Raw genomic sequence first — 26,524 nt, 5'->3', positions numbered from 1 at the left:
GAGAACATTTACATACATAAGAGAGACAGGTATTCCATCCTTCCCAACCCTGCCTGAAATTAAGGGGGAGAAAATGTTTTTTGGCAATCAAAAGGTTTGTTTTTGGCAGGTTGGAAAGAATCATAGGTTCTCACCCTTGACTTTTGTAACATGATGACTTCTTTCCAGAGATCAGATAAAACCAGGTGTTGTGCCTCTACCATCCAGAAATGCCTCCAAGGTCTAGGCTTTATACTTTTGAAATGTAAATTTGATCTTTAGACATTTTTTCAATTAATTGATCAGATACAAGAGAACCAAATGGTTACTAATTGAAAAAATGGCTAAAGATCAAATTCTCATAAGTGAAAAATAAAATATTAAGTAAAAGTATGTATTCCTATGTTTACATCACATGCATTTCCCAGCATCTAGAATCTAGGGCTTTCTATAGGAATCCTGAAATAAAATTCATGAAAGTTTTTATTTTGCTACTTAAACTTGTTAGAAAATGCTGTAGCCAGAAGTAATCACTAGGCATTATCATTATTCCAGCCAGAGCTTATTATAGCAAATAATAGTCTGGGTCATATAATAAAGTTTTAAAGTCTAAGTTGTGAGGCACAGGGCTTTTCTAGCAAAGTCTTTGTAGAGTTAACATTAAAAGGAAATGTGGTGGACTGGGGTTGCGGCTCAGTGGTGCAGCGTTTGCCTTGCACATGTGGGAAACTGGTTTCAATCCTCAGCACTACATAAAAATAAATAAATAAAAATAATAGTATTATGTCCATCTACAACTAAAAAAATTAAATTAAAAAAAGAAATATTGTTAGCTAGTGAAAATTAAATAAACTGGCACACTGGTGAGGTAAGGACTAAGAAAATGACAATCTATGCCATATGGCAAGACATTTAAAACTTCAGACAATAAAATAATAATATTAAATGTTTATATTATACTTACTATTGTCATATACCATTTTAAGTGGCTGAAATTATTTTAAGTGGCTTAAATGTATTAGTTCAGGCACTATTACTGTCTCTATTATGCAAATGCAAAGGGAGATACAAAGAGATTGAGTGACATGCCCAAGAGTATCCCGCTTGACAGTGGAAGAGTCTAGTCTCCAAACCCATGTTCTTAACTATAATGTTATGATGCTTCTCTTTTTGCAATAATGTAAGTTACTGGGAACTAAGCATATGTTTTTTAAAAATACTAGATTATTTAGACATCATTTTGTCTTTTAAATCTCTCTGATTATCTATATAGAATGAATACAACATAAAAATTGGACCTTAGCCAATAATATTCAGTAGTAGTGTAATAATTGCTTTCATTCTAACCCCAACCCTGTGCATTATGGTTTTTTATCATCTCATCTTGCAAATGAGAAATCTAAGGCTTAAAATCATCATGTATTAACACAGCTAATAAGAAATCTAAGGCTTAAAATCCTCCAGAAGTAACACAGCTAATAGGGGGCAGAGGTGGCATTCAAGCTTGGGCCGGGCTTTGAAGTGTATGCCCTTAAGCACACACCGATGTTGCCCAAATAACGGGTTCCACACGTTTTTTTTTTTTCAGAGACCAGATTATAGAAAGTTGACAGCTACACTACTCTTTGAAAAGCTCTTAGAGGTAGAACTTGAGCCCAAATTCTCAGGTCTCTGAGAAGTTAGGACTACTTATGACTAAATCACACTGCATAAGACCAAGGATTTTCACAATTTAATTTGTAGAGAACCCAAGATTCCATAGAAAGTTACCAAGATTTTAACTCCTTGAGCAGAATTAAGCCTTTGATGTTTTGTGAAATATTTTCTTTTTTTGAGTACTTTATGTACATCCAGATGTTCAAAGCATGTCACCCCAAACTGTACTATTCTAGCATATTAACTAATTTGAGTTAAAGGCACTTGAAAAATAGCAGGTGGAAGAATGTGTTCATAAAAGTAGGAGACCAAATGCCCACATGAAAGACATTCTCCTCATACCAAAAAAAAAAAAAAATAACCTTCTTATCATCAAGGATGAGAAGTTGAAGCCAATGAAAATCTCATATAAAATTGGTTGAACTAACCCTTATCCTGCTAGTCAATCTTCCACCCAATTAATCACCCCGACCCAATCCCTTTTGCTCAGGTCACATTTTCACAACTTCTTACTCTTTGCCCATTTCAGCATCAAGCGTCCTGCTCTGTGTCTATGGATCTTTGTTTCCTTATGAAAGATCCTATGCCACATAAAATTTAAATTAATTTATAGGATTTTCTCCCATTGAAATTTCTTATGTCCATTTAATTCACAAACCCAGCAAGAAAAAAAACCTACGGGGACAGAGGTAAAATGTTGCCTCCCCTGCATTATAAGTTTATGAAAACAAACACTTATTTTTTTTCTATTTTGTAGACAGGCATTTATAAATATTCCAGAGACACAGAATGATTTTTGTCTCGCTGACATCCATAGTGATGCTTGAAAATGAGAGAAGTAAGCTGTATGAATTCTTCATGGTGCAGAAATTGATTTTCCTTGTCCCAATAGTGAAGATAAAAGTAGTGATTTTTATTGTAACCCTTAAAATTTCCAAATACAGCCTTACATTCACCTATCATCATTATCGTGAATGTGCACTACCAATAATGATTCATTACTATTTATATGTGAACAAATTACACTAAACTTCAGTATCTGAACAAGATTACATGTCTTTGTTTATATAAAGATTTCATGGTCTCAGTATAGTTAGAAAGTATCTAGAGTGAATCAAGTATTCTATGCTGATCCCAAACTGTATTATCAAGGTTTATCCAGGATACAGAATATGATCAACTACATAAATTATACATTGATGCTGGACTAATTGAACTCCTATGTTTAAGTTATGTTATATGATAACATATAAAATTTAGCAAGATATCAATGCCTCTAGGTGATAGTGTTCATTATTATGAATTAAAAATACTAAAACACCCTACCAATAAATAATCTAGCATATTGTAAGATATTTTATGTGAGACAGTAGTGTGCATGTACATTCAATTTGTTTTATAAAAGATCTAGGTATGTATTGAAAGTTAACAAGATCTAAAAATAACAACAACAATAATAATAAAGTAATAAAAAGCTTACAGAAAAAAAGAAAAAATATCAAAGCAAATAAAGAAGACAATTTGTAATAGCACAACTAAAATATTTTGTAAGAATCGAACTAGAAAGGTTTATTTTTAAACGACATGCATTTGAATAAAAAAATGGGCACCAAAAATAATAATAAATACTATATTACAGCATTGAATTTTGTATAACTCTCCCTTAAAGGGATGAGTCTAATATAAATTTAAATAAAGAACAAATTAAATTAAATAACTTACAAAAAGAACAATGCAGGCAACTTCCCCATTGTCTTTAGCTTCTCAACAAGAAGTGGAAATAGTTGTAGCATATTTCCTGAATAAGAGCTTGAGTGAGGACTCAGTTTTCTCAGTACCTCTTTGGCCTGTGGAAGGAATAAAACACATTTGTGTTTAGTTCTGCATAGTAAAGAATAAAGTTACTATTTCTGGCAAAAATATTTCCATAGTTATCTTATCCTTCTCCATGGTTCCTTAAAATAGTCGTAAGAGGCTATGTTATGAAACTACGCCAAGAACCTCCAAAGGAATATGCAGTCATTAGACTAGAAAACAAAGATTTGTTAGAAACATACACACACACACACACACACACACACACACACACACACACAATGTGTAACTTCTAAGGCAGCTCAATCTGTCAGAAAGAGGAGGACGGCTCAGTAATTAATGCTTGTTCCACTATGGTAGAAGGTTATGGGAAGCCAGTTCCTCCCCCCGCCATATTGGAAAATCACTCTCTAACACATTTTTAAAACTCTTTTGGAACGAAACAACCAAAAGAAAGTGTGAGTTAATTGTATTCTGCTTCTTCCTGGAAGAAAATCAAATTAGAGTGAGAAAAAAATATCACATGACCAATTTCCATATACTTCACTCCTAAAACAATCAGAACCTCCATTTGTGAAAACATATGACCAATATAAAAACCATCAACTTGTTTAAAATAAATATGTATAAAATATGATTCTGGGTTGAGTTCTTAACACAGCATTTATTCCTCTAATTTGAAATAAAAATCATAAAAAAAGAATATCCAAGATTAAAAAGGAAAGAAGAATAAAATCTCTCAGCTCGTGTGAGTCAGGTGTCTGCTGTGGAGGCATCAACACCGAGCACTATGGATACTGACACTTCTTCCTCTTCCTGTCGGTAAAAACACCCAAGAGGAATCAACAGCCTCTGGGTCATGTTTTAGGGGTCACTGAGAATCAGGCTAACACCAAATTCCTTTCTCTCTTTTTATTCCATCTCTGAATCACTAGATTTCCTGTTCAACATAAAATTCTAAAATGAATATTGAAAATTAAAAAAAAAACCACAAAGAGTATTAACCGAGTACTAAAACTCAGGAAAATGATAAAGACTATTGAGTGCTTTCCAAAAACGTGTGAAAATTACCTTTTCTTCATTGCCATTTTTAACCCAACTTGTTAATTCTGCCTTTAAGCTCTCTTCGTATTTTCTAGCGTCCGACTTTTTAATGACTAATTTATTCTTAAAATGAATGAAATTCTCTGGACACAGTTTCTGGAAAACAAATACCACAACATTACATAAAAATATGCCAGAAAATCTAAAGATGTTTTCAACTTCTGTCTCATTGACAGCAAACCCAAGCTTTTGCGGTAGGAGAGGTGAAGATCTTTTTATCTCCCTGTAGCTTCTAAAACATAAAACAAAGAGAATGCAAAAGCTCTTCAAAGGAAAGGGTTCGGAACAACAAAATCAAAGAAGGAAACAGCAATTGGGACACAAGGAGGCAAGTGTTGTGAAAGACAACAGCAGACCAGAAATCCAAGGTATAGGAGGGAACCAAACATTGTCATATCCCAGAAGCTGAAAGAAGAAACATTTGCAAGATTTAAAATAAAACGCCAATTAAAAACTATTAAAACATAAAGTGTTAGGAAGAGGAATGTATGAGAAGGAGCCATTTTATTTTGGAAAGGGTCCACTAATAATTTTAAAAGGTCAAATATAAGTGACAAAGGGTGAGAGCTTATCATTCTAAACCGCAGTATTACCATCCTCTTTAATGACATTAATTCAATGAATACTATTTACCTGGGCATCGGGCCAGTTGTTCCAGGTTTCAAGCATGGTGTCATAAAGTTGTACGCTTTCTCGAGGTGAAAAGGTTAGATCAGAAGGAAATCCACATCTTTCAATCTATGTTTAAAACAAAATTTAACTTTTTAATATTCTTTTTCTATTTTATCTTCTGACTTACTCTTTGCTACAAGACATTGAGAGACACTAAACTAAAATGTTCAATTGTTGAGTGATAGGTATTAAGTGCTAATAAAATACTTTCCATCAGTGACCCTGAATTACTAAAATAGAAAAAAAAAAGAGTTTACCAAAAAGCTTTTATTTATTTCCTAAAACTTTGCATAGGCTGACTTTTTTTTTTTTTTTTTTGTAGACTGCTTTCATAGTTCAGATCAGAGTGATGGGAAGCCAAAAGATTTGTGGACTCTGTTTAAACAAGACTACACAAACTCTACCCTGCAATTGCAATTGAAATTAATTTAACTAAGAATATGAATATTCTTTTTTAAGTGTACTGAGCAAGGCTAAGAAGGGGAAATCTCTGCCTAAGTTCCAAGACAGAAACTAGGTCAGCTTCAAGATAAAAGCTCTCAGACCACCTTCAAGACACTCCAAAACATTTCTTCCATAGACCACTTTAAGTCTACTTGGATGTGCCCACCATTCTGTTTTTCCACAAATATTTTAAGTGAAAATAAAAATATCTGTCCTCAAAAAATTGTATTGTGATATGCTCTACCGATTTAAATGTTACTATTATAAATTAATTTCATATGAAATCTTAATCCTTGAAATGTTAATAGGTATTTGCTCTAAACTGAACATTTGTGTCCTTTCCAAATTCATATGTTGAAATCTAAGCCCTAATGGAGGCAAGCCCTAATGGAGGCAAGCCCTAATGGAGGCTTTTGGAGGTAATATCTTTGGGAGGTAATTCAGTTACGAGGGTGGAACCCTCACAAATAGAATTAATTTTGTTATATAAGAAACCCCAGAGGGCTCCTTGCCCATTATGCCATGTGAAGATATAGCAAGAAGGCAGCCATATAAGAATCAGACAGTGGGCCCTTGCCACACACCAAATCTGCCAGCACCTTGATCTTGGTTTTACCAACTTGTATAATGTGAAAAATAGATATTTATTTTCTAAGCCACCTAATCTCTGGTATTTTTGTTATAGGAGCCTACTGAATGACCTAAGACAGTATCCCTCAAACCTCTTCCAAGAAAGAAAAAAGAAAAAAAAAGGAGAAGAGGAATTTTTTGTATGCTTTCTATCCTATTCAATAGGATTCCTTAGATTTCTCATTGGGAAAAATGTTAAACCTCAAAAAAGCAATTAGACTATGAAGATTTCTCCCAAAAAAATCAACAATAATTCACTTGTTTTAGTAAAAACCTGTTTTAAAATCCAGTTTTGGAAGTTCTGGGCTAAGGGAGCCACTACAAATACAACATAACTGAAAAAAAAAATGGAGATGATATCTGGTAGAACGGAAAATTCAGAAGAGTTTAATCAGATGGTCTGATTCTAATTCAACCTCTAAATGCTAGTTGCTTACCTTTAATATAAGAATGAAAATACTTATACTTCCACCACTTACAGACAGGTAAGAGCAAACAAATAAAATCTGTTCACATGTTCTTTAAACTTCTAAAATCACAGGATGAAAAAACTGCACGGAATAACCATTTAGCACCACTCAATCTGAGCATTTAAAGCGGACTCAATGGTAAAGACTACATTATACCAAAATTCTAAATGAACATAGTATTTTGGAATGCTGCCATTTTGTTCTTTTATCAACTATTACGTGAAAGTGGTTACTTATACTGCCTAACTAATTAAGTAAGTCCCATTCTTTTATAGAGGCCTGACTTTTCTCATTTCTAAAATGGATAATTCTGCCTATGCTGTTGGTTTGTTGTGAGAATTAATTAGATATTACATGGAACAGGCCTATCAGAATGCCTGGCTCATGACTTCAGCTGTGAATATGATCCATTAATTATCAAGTTATAATTATTAATTTTAAAAATCCATTTAGCAATTCTGTGGCTAAAAGCTGGGAATTCAGCTTAGTTGTTTTCCACTACCCAATAACTAATGAACTGGGAAACTTGAGGCAGTTTCAGTAGACAATAAAGAGAAATAAATGGTCGCACATTTGTACCATCTTTTACTTAGAAGCCCAGTAGTGTTCTACCATATACTATTTTTGTATCCACATTGCCCAAAAGGTCACAAGTACTGGTAAGCATTGATCCACACTGAGCAGGGAGAGATAGCAGTTCTTTCAAGGGCTTCCTGGGCTGCTGGCTCTCCAAAAGTCAGCAGCTGTCCCTCTGTAGCATGACAATTGGTGGCAAAAGCCAGACAAGGCTGTGCTTAGCCAGAAGCAAGTCATATATGGGGTAAGGGTAATCCCTTGCCGCAGCTGGATTAAGGCCAGCTCACTTGTCCTGTCCCATCCCTTCCCTTCTGAAATCACTTTTCTGATACAGCTAAAGAGGAAAGAACCAAGATGGATGGTTATTCTCTCTATGCTGTCAGAATTTATTATGTTTTCTTCTTACTTCTCAGTTCTTTCATATTACTTTGAAGTATTTAACACAAGGTTAGAAACTATTTATCCTTTGGGAGTCTATTAATTTTTTCATCATTGCTACTTTAGGAAATGTCCTATATAAACCCATGTTATGCACACAGTTGTCAAAACATACCTAATAATGCCAAAGCCTTTGGATCTATTCACCCTGCCTTCCTCCTGCAAAAGTCTAGGAGTCTTAAGAAGACTCCTACAACAGCATGCCTTTTGCAAAAGTCATATGGGGTCAGAGCACTCTGCTGCAGTTCCCTCGCTTTCCAGTTACTCCATTAATAGCTGCTGAGAATAGAGGAAAGGCACTTGGACCAGAATGACCATTTCAGCATGTACTCTGAACCACAACACTCATTGCTGCTTAAGATAACCCGCCGTGAGTGCTGGGGCTGTAACTCAGTGGTAAAGCACTGGCTCACCCAAGTGAGGCACTGGGTTCGATCCTCAGCACCACATAAAAATAAATGAAGACACTCACTGTATGTTCACCTACAACTAAAAACATATTTTTAAAAAAAGAGATAGCCTTGTGCAATTTTATAAAAAACAAGTATTTTTAGAGTACTATACTGTTTTAAAATACCAGGTAATGATGAAAATGTCAGAGAATCTCTGTACATCAGAAAGACTGCGAGGGAAGAAGGAAGGGAGAAAGGAGGAGGAGGATAGAAGGCAAGAAAGAAGGAAGGGAAGGATGGATGGAAGGAGGGAGAGAGGGAGGGAATTATTGTATCATTAAGTCTAGGATTTTTGTCTATGTTCTAGGTTTGGGGTGTGAATTAAGTCACAGGAATGTTATTTTTATTTTAGCCAGAAAATTGTCAAAAATAAAAAGAAGCTCCCCTCATAAAATCCTATTCGAAATTTACCATCATTCCCATGAATTTAGTTACTTTTGGAAGCCATGGTAACATAGCATGAAGGTTATAAAGTGAATCTCATTCATTCAGGATTTTGTTCAATATATACTCCAAAGAAGCGTGGTGAAATCCATCTGTCTGAGATTGCATCTTGGCCCCACTTAGCAATTCAATGTCTAGTAAGTTGGTTGAGTTCTCTGTGCCTGACCTTCCTCATTTGTCAAATGAAAATAGTAACAGGACATCTATCATACAATCATGATGGCTAAAAGAGGTGAAATATGTAAAACTCAATTTTCGCCTGTTCATTAGTTATTGTGTACTTGAAAACAACTCAACTGAACTCCTAGCTTTTAGCCATAGAATTGCTAAATGGATCTTTAAAATTAACAATTATAAGCTCATAATTAATTGATCATGTTAACAGCTGAAGCACAGTCATGTGCCAGGCATTTTGATAGGCCTGTTACATACAATATTTCTAATTTAACTCTCAATACAAATCAATGGCATAGGCAGAATTATCCATTTTAGAAATGAGAACTTGAAGCAAATGCTCAATTTTGGTTGGCTATCCTTATTTAACACACACTGAGTAAGTACTTTTAACACACATAGCAGTTTGTTAGGAACCACAGGAACATAAAATGTGTCTTTATCCCACAAAGATAAGGAAGAAATGAATGTAATCTACTTTAGCAGCAAGCTGGTTGGTGTCACATAAGAAACACCAACAAGAGGCTGTGGAGAGAAGATGACCTAGCTAAGGGAGTCACTGAAGGATTCTGAGAATGTGTCATATTAGAAGAGCCATGAAAGAATGATATCTAGATCACTGGCATTTGGCATCTGGGGTGAAATATTCTAGTAACAATGTACAGCATGAGGGCTTCTGAGTAAGGTACACCTAATAGATGAGTGAAAAAGATACTGAGGTGACGTCATAGAAGACCTGGATTGTGAAGCTACAGAACTATGCATTCATCCCTCTCCAAAGGAAAACAATTAATGTATTGGAAAGACCGGGATATGCATAAGGAAGCTTAATATGTAGGATATGTTTAACTTTTCATGTTGTGGAAGGCAGACACACTATTGACTAATTATCACTCAGATAGGCAAATAGGAGTTTAAGTGGACCATTTATGAGAATGGGATGAGAAATATGCAAAAATAAAGTTTAAAAAATCATTCCTGACTCATACCCCAACACCCTAGCTGAAATCCTTTTAAGGCTCCGCCTTATTGGTTTACTATCAAATCATACCGCAATGTTAGTGAGAACTGTCTTTGTCTCAATTAACCTAATTCATAATGATCAGATCTCACATGTACTGATTAAGTTTAAAATAGGCAGCTTTTCAATTATAATATATGCAAAGAATTTATATTACTCAAAGCAAATATGGCTGAAGTATTACTTACATGATATGTTGTTAATGAGGCACATGGGTGAAAGTGATCAAAACAAATGTCATCATTTTTTACTGAACATACGTACTTCTCTAAATCATTGTATCTCTCTCCATAGAGCACTATAATTAAGAGCAAGAATTTTTTATAATGAAAACACAATGTCTGGAATAATTTAAAGTGAAAGAGAAAATTTATGTGAATATATCAAACATACCAAGTCTAACTTTATATGACTGTTTGGCTTGCCAGTGGTCTTTGGGAACAGTGGCATTTTTCTTAGAAGCAATTCCTCTTGCCATTACACCATCTTCTTCTTTCCAGTAATTTTTTACTGATTGTAACCACCTAAAAATTAAATCTACATATTATTTTGGTAGAAAATGGGAACATTTTCCCAAATTAAAAAGTTTAAGTAAAGCAAATTTCCTGGGCCGTTAAGGAAATTGACTCAGGAGCCAGACTCTGTTAGATGGAATCCTAGTCTCACTACTTCTCTTTGTGACTCTCAATTGATCACTTAGTCATTCAGTGCCTCATTTAAAATACATTATTTACATTATTACCTGATAATGATAATAATGAAAATAATAGTAAATCATAGTGGTTGCTTGTTTTTAAAATAAATTAGCAGATGCAAAATACTTAAGAGTAGTACCCACAATAGGAGGTATAGAATACCTTATTATAATTGTTGTTAGTTGGCAAAAACCCCAGTGACAAAATGATCTTTTATTCCAACTAGTAAAGCAATCTTTCTAAACAATTCTACAAATTAGGAAAATAGATCTCAGGGCTAATGGCTGTTAGTATGCCTTTTTGTTTGTTTGTTTGTTTGTTTCCTGGTGAAGGACAAAATAGGAAGATATATCTATCATTTCTTCTTAAGATTTTTTGAGGTATGAAGGGGAATTCCCTACTCAATTGCCGATCTGGCTGGAGGAGTCCTTCATATTTCTTTGTACAGGGTGGCTAACACCTGTCAGGAGTGCTATACAGACATCATCTTCAAGATCCAGAGATAAACTATTAGTTGATAACAAAGTCATGAAACTTTTTAGATCCCATAAAGTATGAAATTCAAACATTCAAAATAGGTAAAAATTCTGTCCTGATAGAACCCAGTTCCTACTCAGTGAGATGTTCAGGGTTACTTATGGTAGCCGAAAGAGCCAAAAAAGGACATCGGATCATGACAAGGAGATGCTCCCAGATTTCTGCTCCAATTTCTCCACCAAGACAATGGACCTATTAAAGTAAAAAAAAAAAAAATCTCAACTGAAAAGTTCATTATAAAAAATAGCAAATGAAAATAAAACATGAAACCTTAAAATCATCATACATACTTTCCATTGCCTTTAATCAATATGCCAAGTTTAAAGAAGTATTGGAAAATCCACGTAATAGAAAATCTTGTCACCTAAACTTTCCTCAATCCCCATAACCACCCACCAATAATTACTCTTTAATTTTCTTTCAAAACTATCTTTCCAACCTATGCCTTTCTATGTGTACTGCCAAACAAGCTGCAGTTACATTTTAATTGCACAACCACCATATTCTCCTAACCACAGTCTTACCTTCCCTTCTTGCGACCTACTTCACAGCCAAAATCATACATTTCAAGGACAAATTACATTAGGCCATGTCCCTTTAAATTTCTTCCATATTTTTTTTCCATTGAATGTGGAACTAATTAAAAATTTTTTAATAGGATGCATGTTAGGGTTTAAATATGAGGTATCCCACAAAAGCTCATGTGTGACATAGTGCAAGAAGGGTTAGAGGTGAAATGATTGGATTATGAGAGCCTTAGCCCAATCAGTGAATTAATCTCCTGATGAGCATTAACTGAATGGTTACTATAGGCAGGTAGGGTGTGGCTGGAGGAGGTGGGTCTCTGGGGGTGTGTCTTTGGAGTATATATTTGTCCTTGTGAAGCAGAGCATGAGCACATGCATGTTTCTCTCTCTCTCTCTCTTTTTTTTTTCTCTCTCTCCCCCTCCCTCCCTCTCTCCCTCTCTCTCCTTCCTGGTATTGTTTTGGGCTGTTTTTCTCCACCACACTTCTCCGCCATGATGTTCAGCCTTGAACCCAAAGAATGGAGCCAACCGTCTATGAAAACCTTTTCTCCTCTATATTGTTTTTGTCAGGTCTTTTGGTTACAGCAGCAAAAAAAGCTCAGTAAAACAATATATAAAGCCTGGCATTATTTGGCTACTGCTGCCTCTCTAGATTCATCTCAAGCCACTCTCTACCATGGGTACTATGACTTATTTTCTCTTCTTCAGCCTACAGAGTTCAGCCCCACTTCTCTCCTTAAAAATGACTTTTCTGACCCCCATTGTTGAGCCATGCTCCTAACACACCCTGCCTTTAGATCCCATAAATTATCAAATTGAAACATTCAAAATAGGTAAGCATTCTGTCCAGACAGAGCCCAGTTCCTACTCAGTGAGATGTTCAGGGTTATTTATGATAGCTGAAAGAGTCAAAAAAAAAAAAAAAAAGACATTGGATCATGATCATGACAAGGAGATGCTCCCACATTTCTGCTCCAATTTTCAGGTGTTAGCCACTCCTCTCTTCAGAGTAGGTACCAATGTGGGTTTTCAGTTACTTGTGTGCTTACATGTTTAATCTCTCTTTCTCATTTAAACTGTAACCTTAGACCTGGGTATTCCTAGCATGGACACAGATGGGGCACTAAAGAGGCACTCCATAACAATTTGCTGAATAAATGAATGGATGTCTTTTGACCTTGACAAATTAAACTAGATTCAAGAAAGATTCTCAAATGTGATCTTAATGAAGCAAATTAAAATTATGTATCTGGCAATCAACTGAAAAGGATTTACTATGAGAGCTAGGTATTTGAAATATATAGATGTAAACATAAGTATGGATATATACACACATACATATTTTGCACTGCCCATTTTTTTTATTCTGGTCAGATGACACACTGCTTTATAAAATACTAATATATTTGCACTGGTTAGTTAGCACTTTTCCCTGACTACCAGAAGAGATATTAGGTTTCAAAGCCTTTTACTATTATATAAAATTGGGAAAACAGAGATACCCAATGTCATATCACTTCAAAGTTTCAAGATAAGACTGTAATCTAAGGCTCTCAATGGCATAGACAAAGTTTTTGGATTTTTTTAAACATGAATACTCAAAGCCCTCAGAATAGAATACATACTGATTAACCAAAAATAAATACAGCAAATCGGGATCACACAAATCAAAAGCACAATCTGTTTGGTAATTCCAAGTTTATGATAAGGAAAATGGAAGTTCCATATAAACTTGTTATCTTTTTCCCCACTTTAAATCAAAAATACCTTGGAGCAAAAGGATAGATCATTTTGTAATATTTTAGTCTCTTTAAATATCCTTAATGATGCTGCTCTGGAACTTTGCTAAACATTTTTCATGTGACTTATAAATCTGCACTGTTTTTTATCCTGCTCTCTCTCTAACTCTATGAGGTACCTATATGTTCATGAGGACCCCCATGTTCTCTGGTTCCATTAGATTTGGCCGACAGAGAGCCTTAGAAGGGGATCAGATGAAGAGGGGAGAAAGAGGCTGAGGTCTTCATTCCATTGGCTGCCTTAGTCCAAGGTTTCCTTGAGCCAGGTGTGTTCCTCAATGGTGGTAACTACTCCTAAGATGTGGCCAACATAATCAAAATCTCCTTTTTTTTTTTTTTTTTTTTTGAGTTTAATGCTTCCCTACCTTGTCCTCTTCGGCCCAGGGACACATTACTACCTCTGAATCACTACATTAACCCTTATAGATTTCATCACATACTACTTTGAAATTTATCCTTCTTGAATTTTGAGTGTGGCATTGGTTTTCCATTGGCACCATGACAGATAAAGTCATTTAGGTCATTGACATCATTGGCAGAGAACCAGTTTTATTGCTTTAGAGATCAAAAATTGAACTTTGAAATCTTTCTCCAGGGAAACTTATTCCTGGATGTTTGAATTCTGTTTCTCCTAAAACAAAAGTCTCCAATGAAAGTTTCCTCTTGCACACAGAACTGCATGGGGCGAATGAACCAATATGCCCAGTTGAGAAAAGGGGAGCCAGAAAACTGATTGTGATCTACTAGGGAAATGGTTCAGGAGAAAGTACCTTCCTAATATGAACTTCAGCCAACGGGAAGATACAATGAAGTATGAGAGATATTAACCCAGAGAAATAATATCTCACCTACCTCATCAAATATAACATATCGGATCCTTTTTACCCAGTTTTGGCGATGAGGAGATAGCAGAAGAATTTCAAAGCAGGCAGGGACTGTAACAAGCACCTAAAAATAATAATATAATGTGAACTAACATTTTGAGCACTTATTATGTGCCAGGATAGTTATAACACTGTATAAGATAGGCTTATGAGTTCTGAATGTGCACACTGATAAGGAGGATATAATATTCCTTCTGAGAACTGTTTTCATTATATTGTGATATTCATTGGAACCATATGAAACTTCAGTTTTTGTAGTCCAAAATAGTTAAAATATAAGATGTGAAGTTTAAATTCTTTTTTATAAAAAGAGATTAGAAAGAAGAATTATTCATTGTCACAGGCTTGATTCTTTAAAACCTAACCCTGACCTAGTTTGGTCAGAATGATATTAGCTAAGAATCAACAAGGGATGTAGCATGGTGCAGAGGGAGAGGCCAAACTATCAACCAGACTTGAAGGAAGCTCAGCTCACCTGGCTCAGGATTCTAGATGAATATAGCCATCAAGCCAAAGTAGCCCATTTTTTGTCCCCCTCTCTAGCTACATCACAGAATATGGACTATGGAGGCAGAACTGGGGACATTAACAGCTGGTGCTATTTTGACCATACTCCCACATCTGGGCAAAAGTCCTTCTTGAAAGCCAATCTAGGTAGCATAATTCCATGTGTACTATACTATGTTCTATAATCACATGTTCATCTTCTGTTAAAGTCTTAATCACTGATCTTACAAGCTCAATAGGAGCTTTAATTAACTCCAGGTACACTATCCATAATGCAACATTTAAGAAATTATGTTGAACATACTTAGTAAGTATTTATCAAGAGAAAGTAATTATGATTGAAATTGATTTTTCATAACTTGAGAATTCTCTGGATGATTTTGAATTTGTTTATAAACCAAGATGATATAATGAACTACAAATGAAATCTGAAATGAAGATGTAATTACCTTAGAGAAAGGTGAATTCTTTCTCACTCTTTGAAATGTAACAAAATCACATTTTCTCTAAAGCCATTTTTGTCTTTCATAAATTCAAGGAAATTATTTTCAGAAGACCTTGTAAAGGCATTAGGTTTTTCATCAGAGATACTTAAGTACTATCATATAATTTTATATCAAGTTTATTAATTAACAAACCCTACCTGACAGTTCAGGGCATCATGACGATAGTCCCGTGTAAAAACTCCACATAGAACTAAACCACCGGGCAGATTTTTGGTATAGCGATTCTGAACCGTCGCTGCCACTTGATTAACAAGAGCCTGATTGACAAGGAAACAAATCCATAGTCACATGATAAAGTGGAGATAGGTGAAATCTCAGGGGACAATAGGAGATATCCAAAAGTATTTCCAGCCATGACTGCAGAAAGCTTAATAACTCCTTTCGTCTACCCAACTTTCTAAGTAGCATGTGCTCAAGTACTTTCTTTGAGATACTGGACTAGGCATATGCACTTCACTAATAAATTTCAATCTAAAGTAGAACAGAAAAGTCTTCTTCTGAAATAAAAATAAGAAATGCCAGGCTGTGGGTGTAGCTCAGTGGCAAAGCACTTGTCTAGCAATGTGCAAGGCACTGGGTTTGATCCTTAGCATAGTATACAAATAAAATAAAAGCATTCTGTCAAATCTACAAAGAAGAAGAAGAAGGAGGAGGAAGAGGAGAAGGAGGAGGAAATAAATGCTGTCCACACATCAGAAAACATAAACTAACAGCATAATATAGTTGGATGACCAAGACTTAAAAACCATAAGTTTACCGTTGAAGAAAGTTGAGTGAGGACTAGCCAAGGTACCTTGTCCCTCATGTTTGGGAAATCCCCCAGATGTCTAAAGTTTGAATGTATACAAGAATGAGTAGAAAACCCTCCTCAAGATCAAGTACGTATCTAGGCCAGTGGAATCTACAAACCTGTTGGCATCTATATCACACTTAATGACAAATTTTTAAAATCCATACAGATTAAAATGTAAATTTTATAACATAACCATAAAGATATTAGAAGTAACACTTCATGTATTCTCATATATTTGAACACATAAAAACCTATAGAAATATTTAATATTGTCATTAAAATAATCATAATTATCATTTGTCAGAAAAAATATATTTTTTCATTAAATATTTCACTAAATATTTTAAATTTTCATTAATGAAAAGATAATATTTTCATTCATAAGAAAAAGTGGGTAAACTTATCCACAAGTAGTTTATTAATAAAGAAATGTCATTGCCCCCTAAATCATTCATAAAAGTGGCCAAGTCATAAATCACAGAAATGCTAATTTAAATATGAGATGATAGGTTTCACCTATCAGTATGGCAAGCACTTACTAAATGACAATAGGAAGGCTGGAACAAGTAAGAGAAGGTACAATATCATATACTACTAGTGGGAATAAAAATGTATTTAAATTTTAGAAGACTTGTTTGGCAGTATGTAGTATCTTGAACTTATCTAATCATCTTAACTTTTATTTCATAGATTTTTTAATAAAATTAATTACTGCTTTCATAAGCATAAAAGCAAAATAAAATAAAATGAACTAGATCTACCAGGTGACTGTGTGCAATATTTTTAAAGAGGCTCAGGAAGGAAAGAAAATATTCCATTCTCCTGAGCGCTACCTTTGTTGGTGCGACATACACGACCACCCCTTCATCGCTCTCTTTCAGCACTTTCTCCATGCAGTAGTAGGACACATAGGTTTTGCCCGAGGATGTTGGGGCAACAATCACCGCTGACTCATGTTTATCCACCACGTCCAGGAGCTCTCGCTGTAGGGTTCAGAGCACAATTTGTTCCAATTACATGAACAACATACACCAAAACAGACATATTAATACATTTCCAATATGATTTTCTGAACCTCTGATGGAATGACTAAGAGTTGCTGACACAAGGAAAAAAGGAAAATCTCAAGGGCTCCTGCCATTTTCTCAGAGGGTATGATTTTTTTTATGCTCTTGAGCATCTGAAAGGTAAGCTTGATGTGTGAAAACTGGAAAAGTAAGTCTGAATGAAATATCTTAGTGGGAAGATTTTTATCGCTTAGTTTTCATTTAGGAAGTGCAGACTAGCTTTGAGAAATAAAGGCCCCTGGAGCAGCCAATATGCATTTTGTAATGACGGAAATGAAAAATGGATGAGGAGGAAAAACATCAAAGACTCTTCACTTTACAGCTTATCTTCTACTTTCTATATTGAAGAATGCCAGGCGTCTACTCGGACGGCAGGTAGACTTCAAAAGAAATGTAAACCTACCTGAAGAGCAGAAGATGGAAGAACACTGGAAATCCCAACATGCTCACCTCTTCAATCTGGGCCACATCCCAGAGTGAAGTGGGCATCCGAATGACAATGCGTATGGAATTAAGAGAACATCTGACTGTCTCATGTCCTGAACTGAAATAAGGAGCTGATTTTCCTGCTCCTGCAAAGGCAGCATGAATTTTTTTTTAAGGTAACCCACCGCGCTCATCAGAAGAAAGGTAAAGTCCAAACTCTGGTTTGAATACAGTTTTTGTGTCCATGAAGCAACCTGGAAGTAGGAGGGGTTAGGACCTCTAAGACATGGGTCTTAGTAAGAGGTCCTGAGGTCACGGGGGGCATGCCTTCAGAAGGAGGTTCTTAGTAGTTCTCAAAAGAGGTTTATTACAAAACCTTGAGCCTGGCCCCACTAGCTTTCTCGGCTTTTTGGTTTGAGATGTGATGCTTTCTCACACATTTGCTCCTACTGTGACATGATGCCACCTTGGGCTTTGAAGCTCCAAAACTGTGACCTGTATAAACCTCTTTGTAAATTCAGGCCCTCTCAGGTATCTCACTATATTAATGAAAAGCTGACTAATACAGTCTGATTCTGAGTGGGACAGTCTATTAGATTTAACCCCTGGAATTGCATTTTTATAGAGAAACATGCTTACTTTATCAGAAATTTTATATGGTTCATTGTATGCAAAAGCGGATAATTTTCTTCCAAATGTTATAGCCATCAAATTTTGCTTTATGTACATTTATAGAAGAATAACTACTATGGTGGCAGATGCAATGTGTACATAACTAAACAATTGTCTTTACTGTTTAATCTACCCAAATTTCTCTGTGTGCCTTTATATGTTTACATATGAAATCCTGTTGATACAGGGCCAATCTGGAGGCTGTGTCATAGGATTCAGAGGGATGATACGAGCATCTTAAATTTCAAATTGATGTATGTGAATTTGTCAAATACCTTCAAGGAAATTGTCTATATATTAAATGAAAACTTTTCTTTCTTTAAATAATAAAAGAACAGTGATTCAATATTCAATATTTAAAAGCCTATACCAAATATAATACACAAAACAATAATGAGCAACTCCAAAGTTCACATATAATAAGAAAATGCAAGAATATTTTTTGCATTCACATCATTACCTGCCATGTGTCAGGAATAAAATCCTGGACCCTTGGGTCTGGATCTTTTCTTTCTTCTCTTATCAAATAATGGCCCATGTATTGCAGTTGAAACCGAGCTGGCCCAATGCCAATTGAATATTTATTCTTTTTCTTCTTCTTTATGTCATCCATCACATCCTATATTATTTTAAAACATTATTTTGAAAGTGATTTTAAATTACAACATTATTTAAATGATTAAAATATTTAATATTGAGTTCCTTCCATGTGCAAAGCATTTAACCCCGTTTTAAATTTCATGGACATGTTACCACTTAAATCATTCTCTTCATTGTGAATTAACTAGTAGACATCAGGACTTCCAAATATCCATCATGGTATTTGTGGCTATGAATCTGATAAATAGTTAAAAACAATTGAACAATCACACTATAGTTTTGAGATGTTTTGATAGAATTAAGATTAGTTTAAAAGATCTTCAAAATTATCTGGCTTTTAATTTTTATGTCCAGGTAAGCATTTGTTCAAGATTTGTAATTTTAGACTATACTTCAAGATTGGGCAGGTATATTACTAATAATGATAATATTTTCAATTAAAAAATCTAAAAGAGATGACTGTATTTTCATATTATAACTCATAATTATTCTATTAAAACAAAGTTGCTCTAAAAACATTACCTTGGTTGGATGTAAAGAACATGCCAACTCTTCGAATCCTAAGTACCTAAGGCATCTGGCTATGAGTTGCCGATCATCTTCTTGTAAATTCTCTGAGTACTTTTCCATCAATGAGTGGATCCTTTTCATCATTTGAATGGGTATCGCCATATCTTTTGTGGTTTTACCTTGGTAAAGAATGAAGAAATCAGAGACTGGGATTGTAGTTCAGTGGTAGAGCCCTTGCCCCTCACACATGAGGTACTGGGTTCCATCCTCAGCACCACATCAAAATAAATAAATAAAGCAAAGATAGTGTGTCCATCTACAACTAAAAAAATATTTTAAAAAAGAATTTTTTAAAAAATTAAATTTTTATTAAAGGCATCAAATTAATAAAGTTTCATTATCCAAGAGTAATTATTCTAACCTATCTTATTAAAATTTGTTATCTTGGCATTAATGGAGATTTGGGAGTACAAAGGCCTAAATAAAATAAAATTAAAGTTTAATTATTCACACTTCATCTCTATGTATTATTGAGAATATCTGTATCAGGGATAAAAAAAGAAAAAGAAAAATCATATAGTTCATGATCATTAAATGTGAACTTTGTAGAAATTTAATGAGAACAGTAAATATTTTTCTCATTATTTTCATGTTTCTTCTACTATGTTCAAAAAAAAATATTGGTACAACTTTAAATATTTGGTAAAAACTTAGCAACATTATTGAGCACAAGTGTTGACCAAAAGTATTTGGTATAAACATTGGAGCCCTTCAATTCAACTGCCAGACCAAACTTTGATAATCCCTCTCCATTTCTCATAGCCTCATTCTTCCCTTCTGCTAATCTTTTTATTCTTACCATATCAGGGCTCTTTGGACTCCATCTTTCTTTTCATTTTTATCTATTTAATAAATATTACCAAACACCTACTGAGTGCTATAGGAGACTACGCAGGAAATTTAGTAGGGAGTTCTGACTCTTCAGGAAATTCCAGTTCACTTAGAAAAACAATGTGTGTTCCCTGGTTGACCCTGTAGGTATTATGGGAACCTGACTACTGAGGGAGGCTTTATGGAAAGACATTTCATGAAATGGATTCAGGGAATAAGTGGAGTTTCAGTAGATGAAAAATAAGGACGAGGACATTTTTTGTAGCAAATGCTTCTTTAAAATTCTCTATTCAACATTCTTTATTTAATTATCTGTATTATTGGGAAGTTCGATGTACCCGGGTAGAAGTCTACATTACCAGAACCATTGTGGTTGGGTGTAGTCTTGTGACTAGGTCCTGATTAAGGACTTCTAAGCAGAAATTGATAGCTAGGAAAGCTTCTGAAAAGAGAGACACAGAGCTGCAGAGAGAAGGTTCTGCCTTCTTCCCTTTCTCCTAATATTTTCTAGAATGCTGTCATCTAGGGAAACAAGATAACTAGAAGAATGTCAACAGGGATAAAGGAATACAAAGATGAAAGAACCTAATGTCACAAAGCAGCCCAGGATTGCCTATGTGTGAACCTCATTTAAATGAGTGAAATAAAGTAGGATTTTCTTTAAGCCACTGTGAATTCTGATCTCTCAGTAGCAGACAACTGCAAATCCTGATTCAATACCTTAGTTGAAGAGAAAACAGACTAAGCTAAGCCTTTGCCCTTGGCTGGGATAAAATACCCAGTGAGAGGCTGGCTTTGCTAAAGCAGATTGAAGACAGTAGAATGAAAGTCTGGGGCCAGGAGAACCTGGGACTCACATGAGTATGGAAATGCTCAACCTGACAGATCCATTAGGTTTACTCAAAAGAACTGTCATGTCAGAGGTATTATGAAACATGATTATTTCACTGCTATTGATTTGCACATCTCTACTCAGTTCTATTTCACCTTGTCTTCTTCTTTCTGCCTCTTTTCTTTTCTACTACTTGCAATTTTAGTAGAGCACATGGAATCCACAGAAACTTTGGGAGAACCAAGCATGGTAGATCAACAAGAATTTTTATTTATCCAGGAAGAAAGTATTTGTTTTGGAACCCAAAAGCAAATGACAGATTCTCCCTGGGTGCCTTGTTGTCATTTCCCTTAGCACTACTTGGCATATAATGCTTATAAATCTCCTGGGTATTTACTACTGAAACCCTCTCTACAATGTCATTGCTCATTAATAAAATATCGATCATAGTACCTACATAAAATCAGATAACGTATGTAAGTCTTTTTTTTTTTTTTTTTTTTTTTGGTACTGGGAATTGAACCCAGAGGTGCTTAACTACTGAGCAACATCCCCAGTCCTTTTTTTTTTTTTTTTTTTTTTTGAGACAGGGTCTCACTAAGTTGCTGAGGCTAATCTTGAAGTTGTGATCTTCCTGAGTCAGTCTCCCATGTACGTTGAGCCCTATAACACAAATTTCCAGCTAATAAATGACAACTGTCATCATTACATTTGTGTTAGTTCTCCAACTCCCCCAAATAAGAAAAACAAAATCACATACCTTCATCTCGGCAATGTTCCTTCCATGCTTTCAAACAGGCAGTTAACCCTAACATTTCAACTTGAACTTTCACTGAGTTACTTTTACATGATTTCAGAAAATCTTCCAGGTTCTTTATTCCAGAGACTAAATTCTCTTTCAATTTTTTTTCAATAGAACATGACAGAGCATTCCATTTTTGCTCTTCTTTTTGTTCTTCCTTTTCAAATAACCTCTTCCTATTCTCTCTAGTAATTATTTCAGCCTTGGTTTCCTGCCCAAGAAAAAAGAAACAATATTTTGAAAAAAGTTGGAACTATTCCAAGATGACACTTCATGAGTGGGCCGATATTTGTAAGTGTGTATTGATGATTTTGACCATCTTCCCTTCTTGAATGAGCATTAAAGAAGATTCTTTAAAGCCTTTTTTTCCACTGTCTTATTCTGTTTTTTTTTTATTATTATTATTTTATTTTTTGTCTTTGGAAACCTTTTATTTTTTTTCCTTTAATTTTTATTGTTGGTTGTTCAAAACATTACATAGTTCTTGACATATCATATTTCACACTTTGATTCAAGTGGGTTATGAACTCCCATTTTTACCCCGTATACAGATTGCATCATCACATCGGTTACACATCCACTGTTTTACATATTGACATACTAGTGTCTGTTGTATTCTGCTGCCTTTCCTATCCTCTACTATCCCCCATCCCCTCCCCTCCCATCTTCTCTCTCTACCCCATCTACTGTAATTCATTTCTCCCCCTTATTTTTTTCCCTTTTCCCCTCACTTCCTCTTGTATGTAATTTTGTATAACCCTGAGGGTCTCCTTCCATTTCCATGCAATTTACCTTCTCTTTCCTTTTCCCTCCCACCTCTCAGCCCTGTTTAATGTTAATCTTCTCATGCTCTTCCTCCCAACTCTGTTCTTAGTTACTCTCCTTATATCAAAGAAAACATTTGGCATTTGTTTTTTAGGGATTGGCTAGCTTCACTTAGAATAATCTGTTCTAATGCCATCCATTTCCCTGCAAATTCTATGATTTTGTCATTTTTTAATGCAGAGTAATACTCCATTGTGTATAAATGCCACATTTTTTTTTATCCATTCGTCTGTTGAAGGGCATCTAGGTTGGTTCCACAGTCTTGCTATTGTGAATTGTGCTGCTATGAACATCGATATAGCAGTGTCCCTGTAGCATGCTCTTTTTAGGTCTTTAGGGAATAGACCGAGAAGGGGAATAGCTGGGTCAAATGGTGGTTCCATCCCCAGCTTTCCAAGAAGTCTCCATACTGCTTTCCAAATTGGCTGCCAAGGACCTGAACAGACACTTCTCAGAGGAGGACATACAATCAATCAATAAGTACATTCTAGCTGTTTTATAGGGTCAATTCAAATGTTAAGCCTTCAACCTATTTTTCGTTGATCTTTGTATACGGTGTAAGATAATGGTCCAATTTAAAGAATCTTCTTTAATGCTCTTAAAATTAAGCCTCTACCAATGAAAAACATATGACAAATCAAGTTAGTAAGTATAAAGGCTCTCTGTAGGTAACTTCTAATTTTCTAGTTGGTATAGATTATACATAAAAGAGTAAATGTAATGAAATCAAAATAGCATGACACCACTGTTCTTCTGTGTATCTGTGCAGTGGCACATCATACTCTCTCTAGCATGGCCAACCCTCTTCCGTTTCTCCCAAAGCACCTTCCTATCCCTACTGGCTCAAGACATTTCTACCACCAAGATCTTCCTGACTCTCTCATGTCCAAGTCATGTCATCCTTCCTCTGACCAGGCGTCTATCAAAGCTCTCATCAGTGTGTACTGCAGATGTACTTCTACTGTCATACTTCACTAGATTGAGATCCTTGATGGGACTATGCCATAGATGTTGGCAGGTGCCAAGCACAAAGCATTTAGTCCATATGTTTGATGAGTCCATAAAGAAAAAGATGATGGACAGGAGTGTCTAGAAGAACCAACATAGAGACAAATGAATTCCCCTACCTAGATAAATGGTTCCAATTGACTTCAACACCACACAGACTCATTTTTACCTGCTTTTAGCAATCTGATTTATTAATCTACAAAGACAAATTGGAGTATTGTATTAGCAAAGGATTCTAACAAACCTTCCACTATTCTGGTTAGCCATGGAATTTATATGTAAACGTTTGCCAGAGTGGTGGTGCACACCAGTAATCCCAGTGACTCAGGAGGTTGAGGCAGGAGGATCTCGATTTCAAAGCCAGCTTCAGCAATTTAGCAAGGCCCTAAGGAACTTAGTGAAACTCTTTAAAAAAAGAGAAATAGGGGGTTTCTGGGGATGTGATTAAATGCCCCTGGGTTCAACCCTTGGTACAAAAAAAAAAGAAAGAAAGAAACATTTGCTTATAATGGAGTCAATTTTAATTGTCATCACTCTCTAATTATTTAATTCAAATTAACACTATCTGAGCTTTCCCAATCTTTCACCTTCTAAGTGCTCTGTATTATGAGTCCATTCCACATAGTTCAGTCTCAAAAAAATAAGAGTAAGCCATAGTCCCTTGACATGTACAAATCTCATTTAATCTGAGTACCTAGATTATTGTTGGTAGGAGAGTATATTTATAAAATTATAAAGGTGTTTTAATTTCTTCAAAATTATTTAATTTTTAATAACTGGGGAAAGAATGAGATCTTTTTTTAGTCTTCATCTCTTATACTGTGTGATGAGAATATTTGCAAATTTACTGTTTTATAACATCTCTCAAAAAAAGGAGAAGATGATTCATGGTACTCCTAAATAAAAGTAAAAGTTTAATTGAGTGGTCTCACTGACAATAAATTTTGCTATAAAAATGAGAAGGTCATTATCATGAAAAAGAAATAGCCATCACAGGAGGGCTTGGTGAGGCTTCTTTTTGACTATTAGAGCAAAAGCTGAAACATTCTCCACATCTGGTTGCATTTTTGAAGCAGTTCAAGGAGAGGCTTCATAAAAGCACTGAGAACATTCTAGAATAGTTCATGGTATTTTTTGGCATTATCTTGAATAGAATATAAAAGAGCTGTTTAGATGAATCCTCAAACTGATGGACTGATGTCTGTTGTCACTCCCAGTTTGCAAATTAGAGGCCTACAGATTTGGAAGTTTCTTGATCTTGCTAAAATTTTCCCAAGTAAGTACTCAGAAGTGAGACTGGGGATTGGAGTTGTGGCTCGGTGGTAGAGTGCTTGCCTGGTATGTGTGAGGCCCTGGGTTCAATTTTCAGCAGCACATAAAAAGATAAATAAAATAAAGGTATTGTGTCCATCTACAACTAAAAAAATTTTTTAAAGTGAGACTAAAGATTTTTTTTGTTGTTTTCTTTCATTTATCTTTTCTTTTCTTTTTTGGGGGGGCTGGGTGGGATCTTCATATGCTTCATTTCTGATAATTTCACCATGCTTGCTTCATTCAATAAAGCACACAGGTGACAAATGTCTTTGCTAGGATTGGTTTTGTTTATCAGGCACTCTCTAATATATTGAAACCTTCAATTCTAGAGGATATCTTTAGTAAAATAAATACTTTACCTAATCTTCACAGAAATAGACTAAATTCTAATGAGTTGCTCTTTTTAGTAAAAAAAAAAAAAAAAAGAAGAAGAAGAAAGTAAACCTTTGCCTAAAATCATCAAATCAGTAAATCCAGTTTTAACCAAATTTTCTGTACTTAGATATTATCAAAGATATTAATTGTTAATTTTCACATGATAAGCTATTAGTTTTAAACCAGACATAGGTTTGAATCTTCCTTATTTACTCCATTCTCAGTAGGGTCCTCAGTAGAAAAATGACATTCCAAGGAGGAAAACAGTAAGATTTCAGGAATATAATGCACAAAAAATGAGGAGATGAATAATTCTAATCTTCCAGCCAAAAAAAAGTGGTATATTAACTCATAATTTAACTGCTTTGGAAGAGTGTAGACAGTCTATTAAGCAAAAATGAACAGACAGTTATTTTTTACCTATTTTACCACTTATGTAAAAAAAAGGTATTCAATGTCATTAACTAATCAACAACTATATTTTTAATGTTACTTCAACATTTCTAAATCCAAACCTTTAGTCACTTGATGTCTTTTATTCTTTTCCACATAAATATATGTTGTTATGTACCGAGGATTGTATATAACATTTTACATGAGGGTTAGACTTTCTTAGCAAGTAAATAAGACATTAAGTAATCAAATGAAAAAAGTCTCACATAAAAATTAACCACCAAAGGATAAACAAACATCAACTTAATTATTAAGTAAAAATCCGTAGAATTTGTCAAAACTTACATGTGTCTTTTTGCTCTTGGGCTCATGACAATCCTTCTTTGGCTTAACACCTTGACTTATGATGAGTTTTGAAGAGACTGATTCTAATGAATTCCCATAAAATCGTTGAAAAACATGATATTTTTGCAAGGATCTAAGAACATAAGGATCTCTAGATTTTTCTGAAAAATGAAAGATGAACATGTAACATTGCTATTATTTTTTCTAGTGGCATTCTTACTAATTCTTCCCACCAGCCCATAGACATGTATTTTCTTTCTGATATGGGACAGTAGTTTGAGCTGATTACTTTTGCTAAGAGAATCTTAATTAAGGCTGTCTCTTCTTCATAGAGTCATTTC

The 26,524-nt window shown here is 34.8% G+C and overlaps 1 protein-coding gene across 1 annotated transcript in view; it reads right to left on the bottom strand.

Moving 5' to 3' along the window:
- The window catches only part of LOC308635169 (putative ATP-dependent RNA helicase DDX60), an 88,900-nt gene that overhangs the window by 36,449 nt on the left and 25,927 nt on the right, over positions 1-26,524 (bottom strand). The window contains exons 14-26 of the mRNA XM_081269441.1: positions 26,184-26,344; positions 21,882-22,134; positions 19,411-19,577; positions 18,749-18,907; positions 16,957-17,106; positions 15,468-15,587; positions 14,286-14,381; positions 11,184-11,299; positions 10,269-10,399; positions 10,064-10,173; positions 5,188-5,292; positions 4,522-4,650; positions 3,358-3,482 (exon numbers count right to left, since the gene is read on the bottom strand). Coding sequence (XP_081125567.1) covers positions 3,358-3,482; positions 4,522-4,650; positions 5,188-5,292; positions 10,064-10,173; positions 10,269-10,399; positions 11,184-11,299; positions 14,286-14,381; positions 15,468-15,587; positions 16,957-17,106; positions 18,749-18,907; positions 19,411-19,577; positions 21,882-22,134; positions 26,184-26,344 — 1,822 coding nt within the window. The remainder of the gene's footprint in view (positions 1-3,357; positions 3,483-4,521; positions 4,651-5,187; positions 5,293-10,063; positions 10,174-10,268; positions 10,400-11,183; positions 11,300-14,285; positions 14,382-15,467; positions 15,588-16,956; positions 17,107-18,748; positions 18,908-19,410; positions 19,578-21,881; positions 22,135-26,183; positions 26,345-26,524) is intronic.

Source organism: Spermophilus citellus (assembly GCF_964194105.1).
Source record: "Spermophilus citellus genome assembly, chromosome: 16".
Taxonomy (NCBI): Eukaryota; Metazoa; Chordata; class Mammalia; order Rodentia; family Sciuridae; genus Spermophilus; species Spermophilus citellus.
This window is presented reverse-complemented; position numbering and strand designations above follow the sequence as displayed.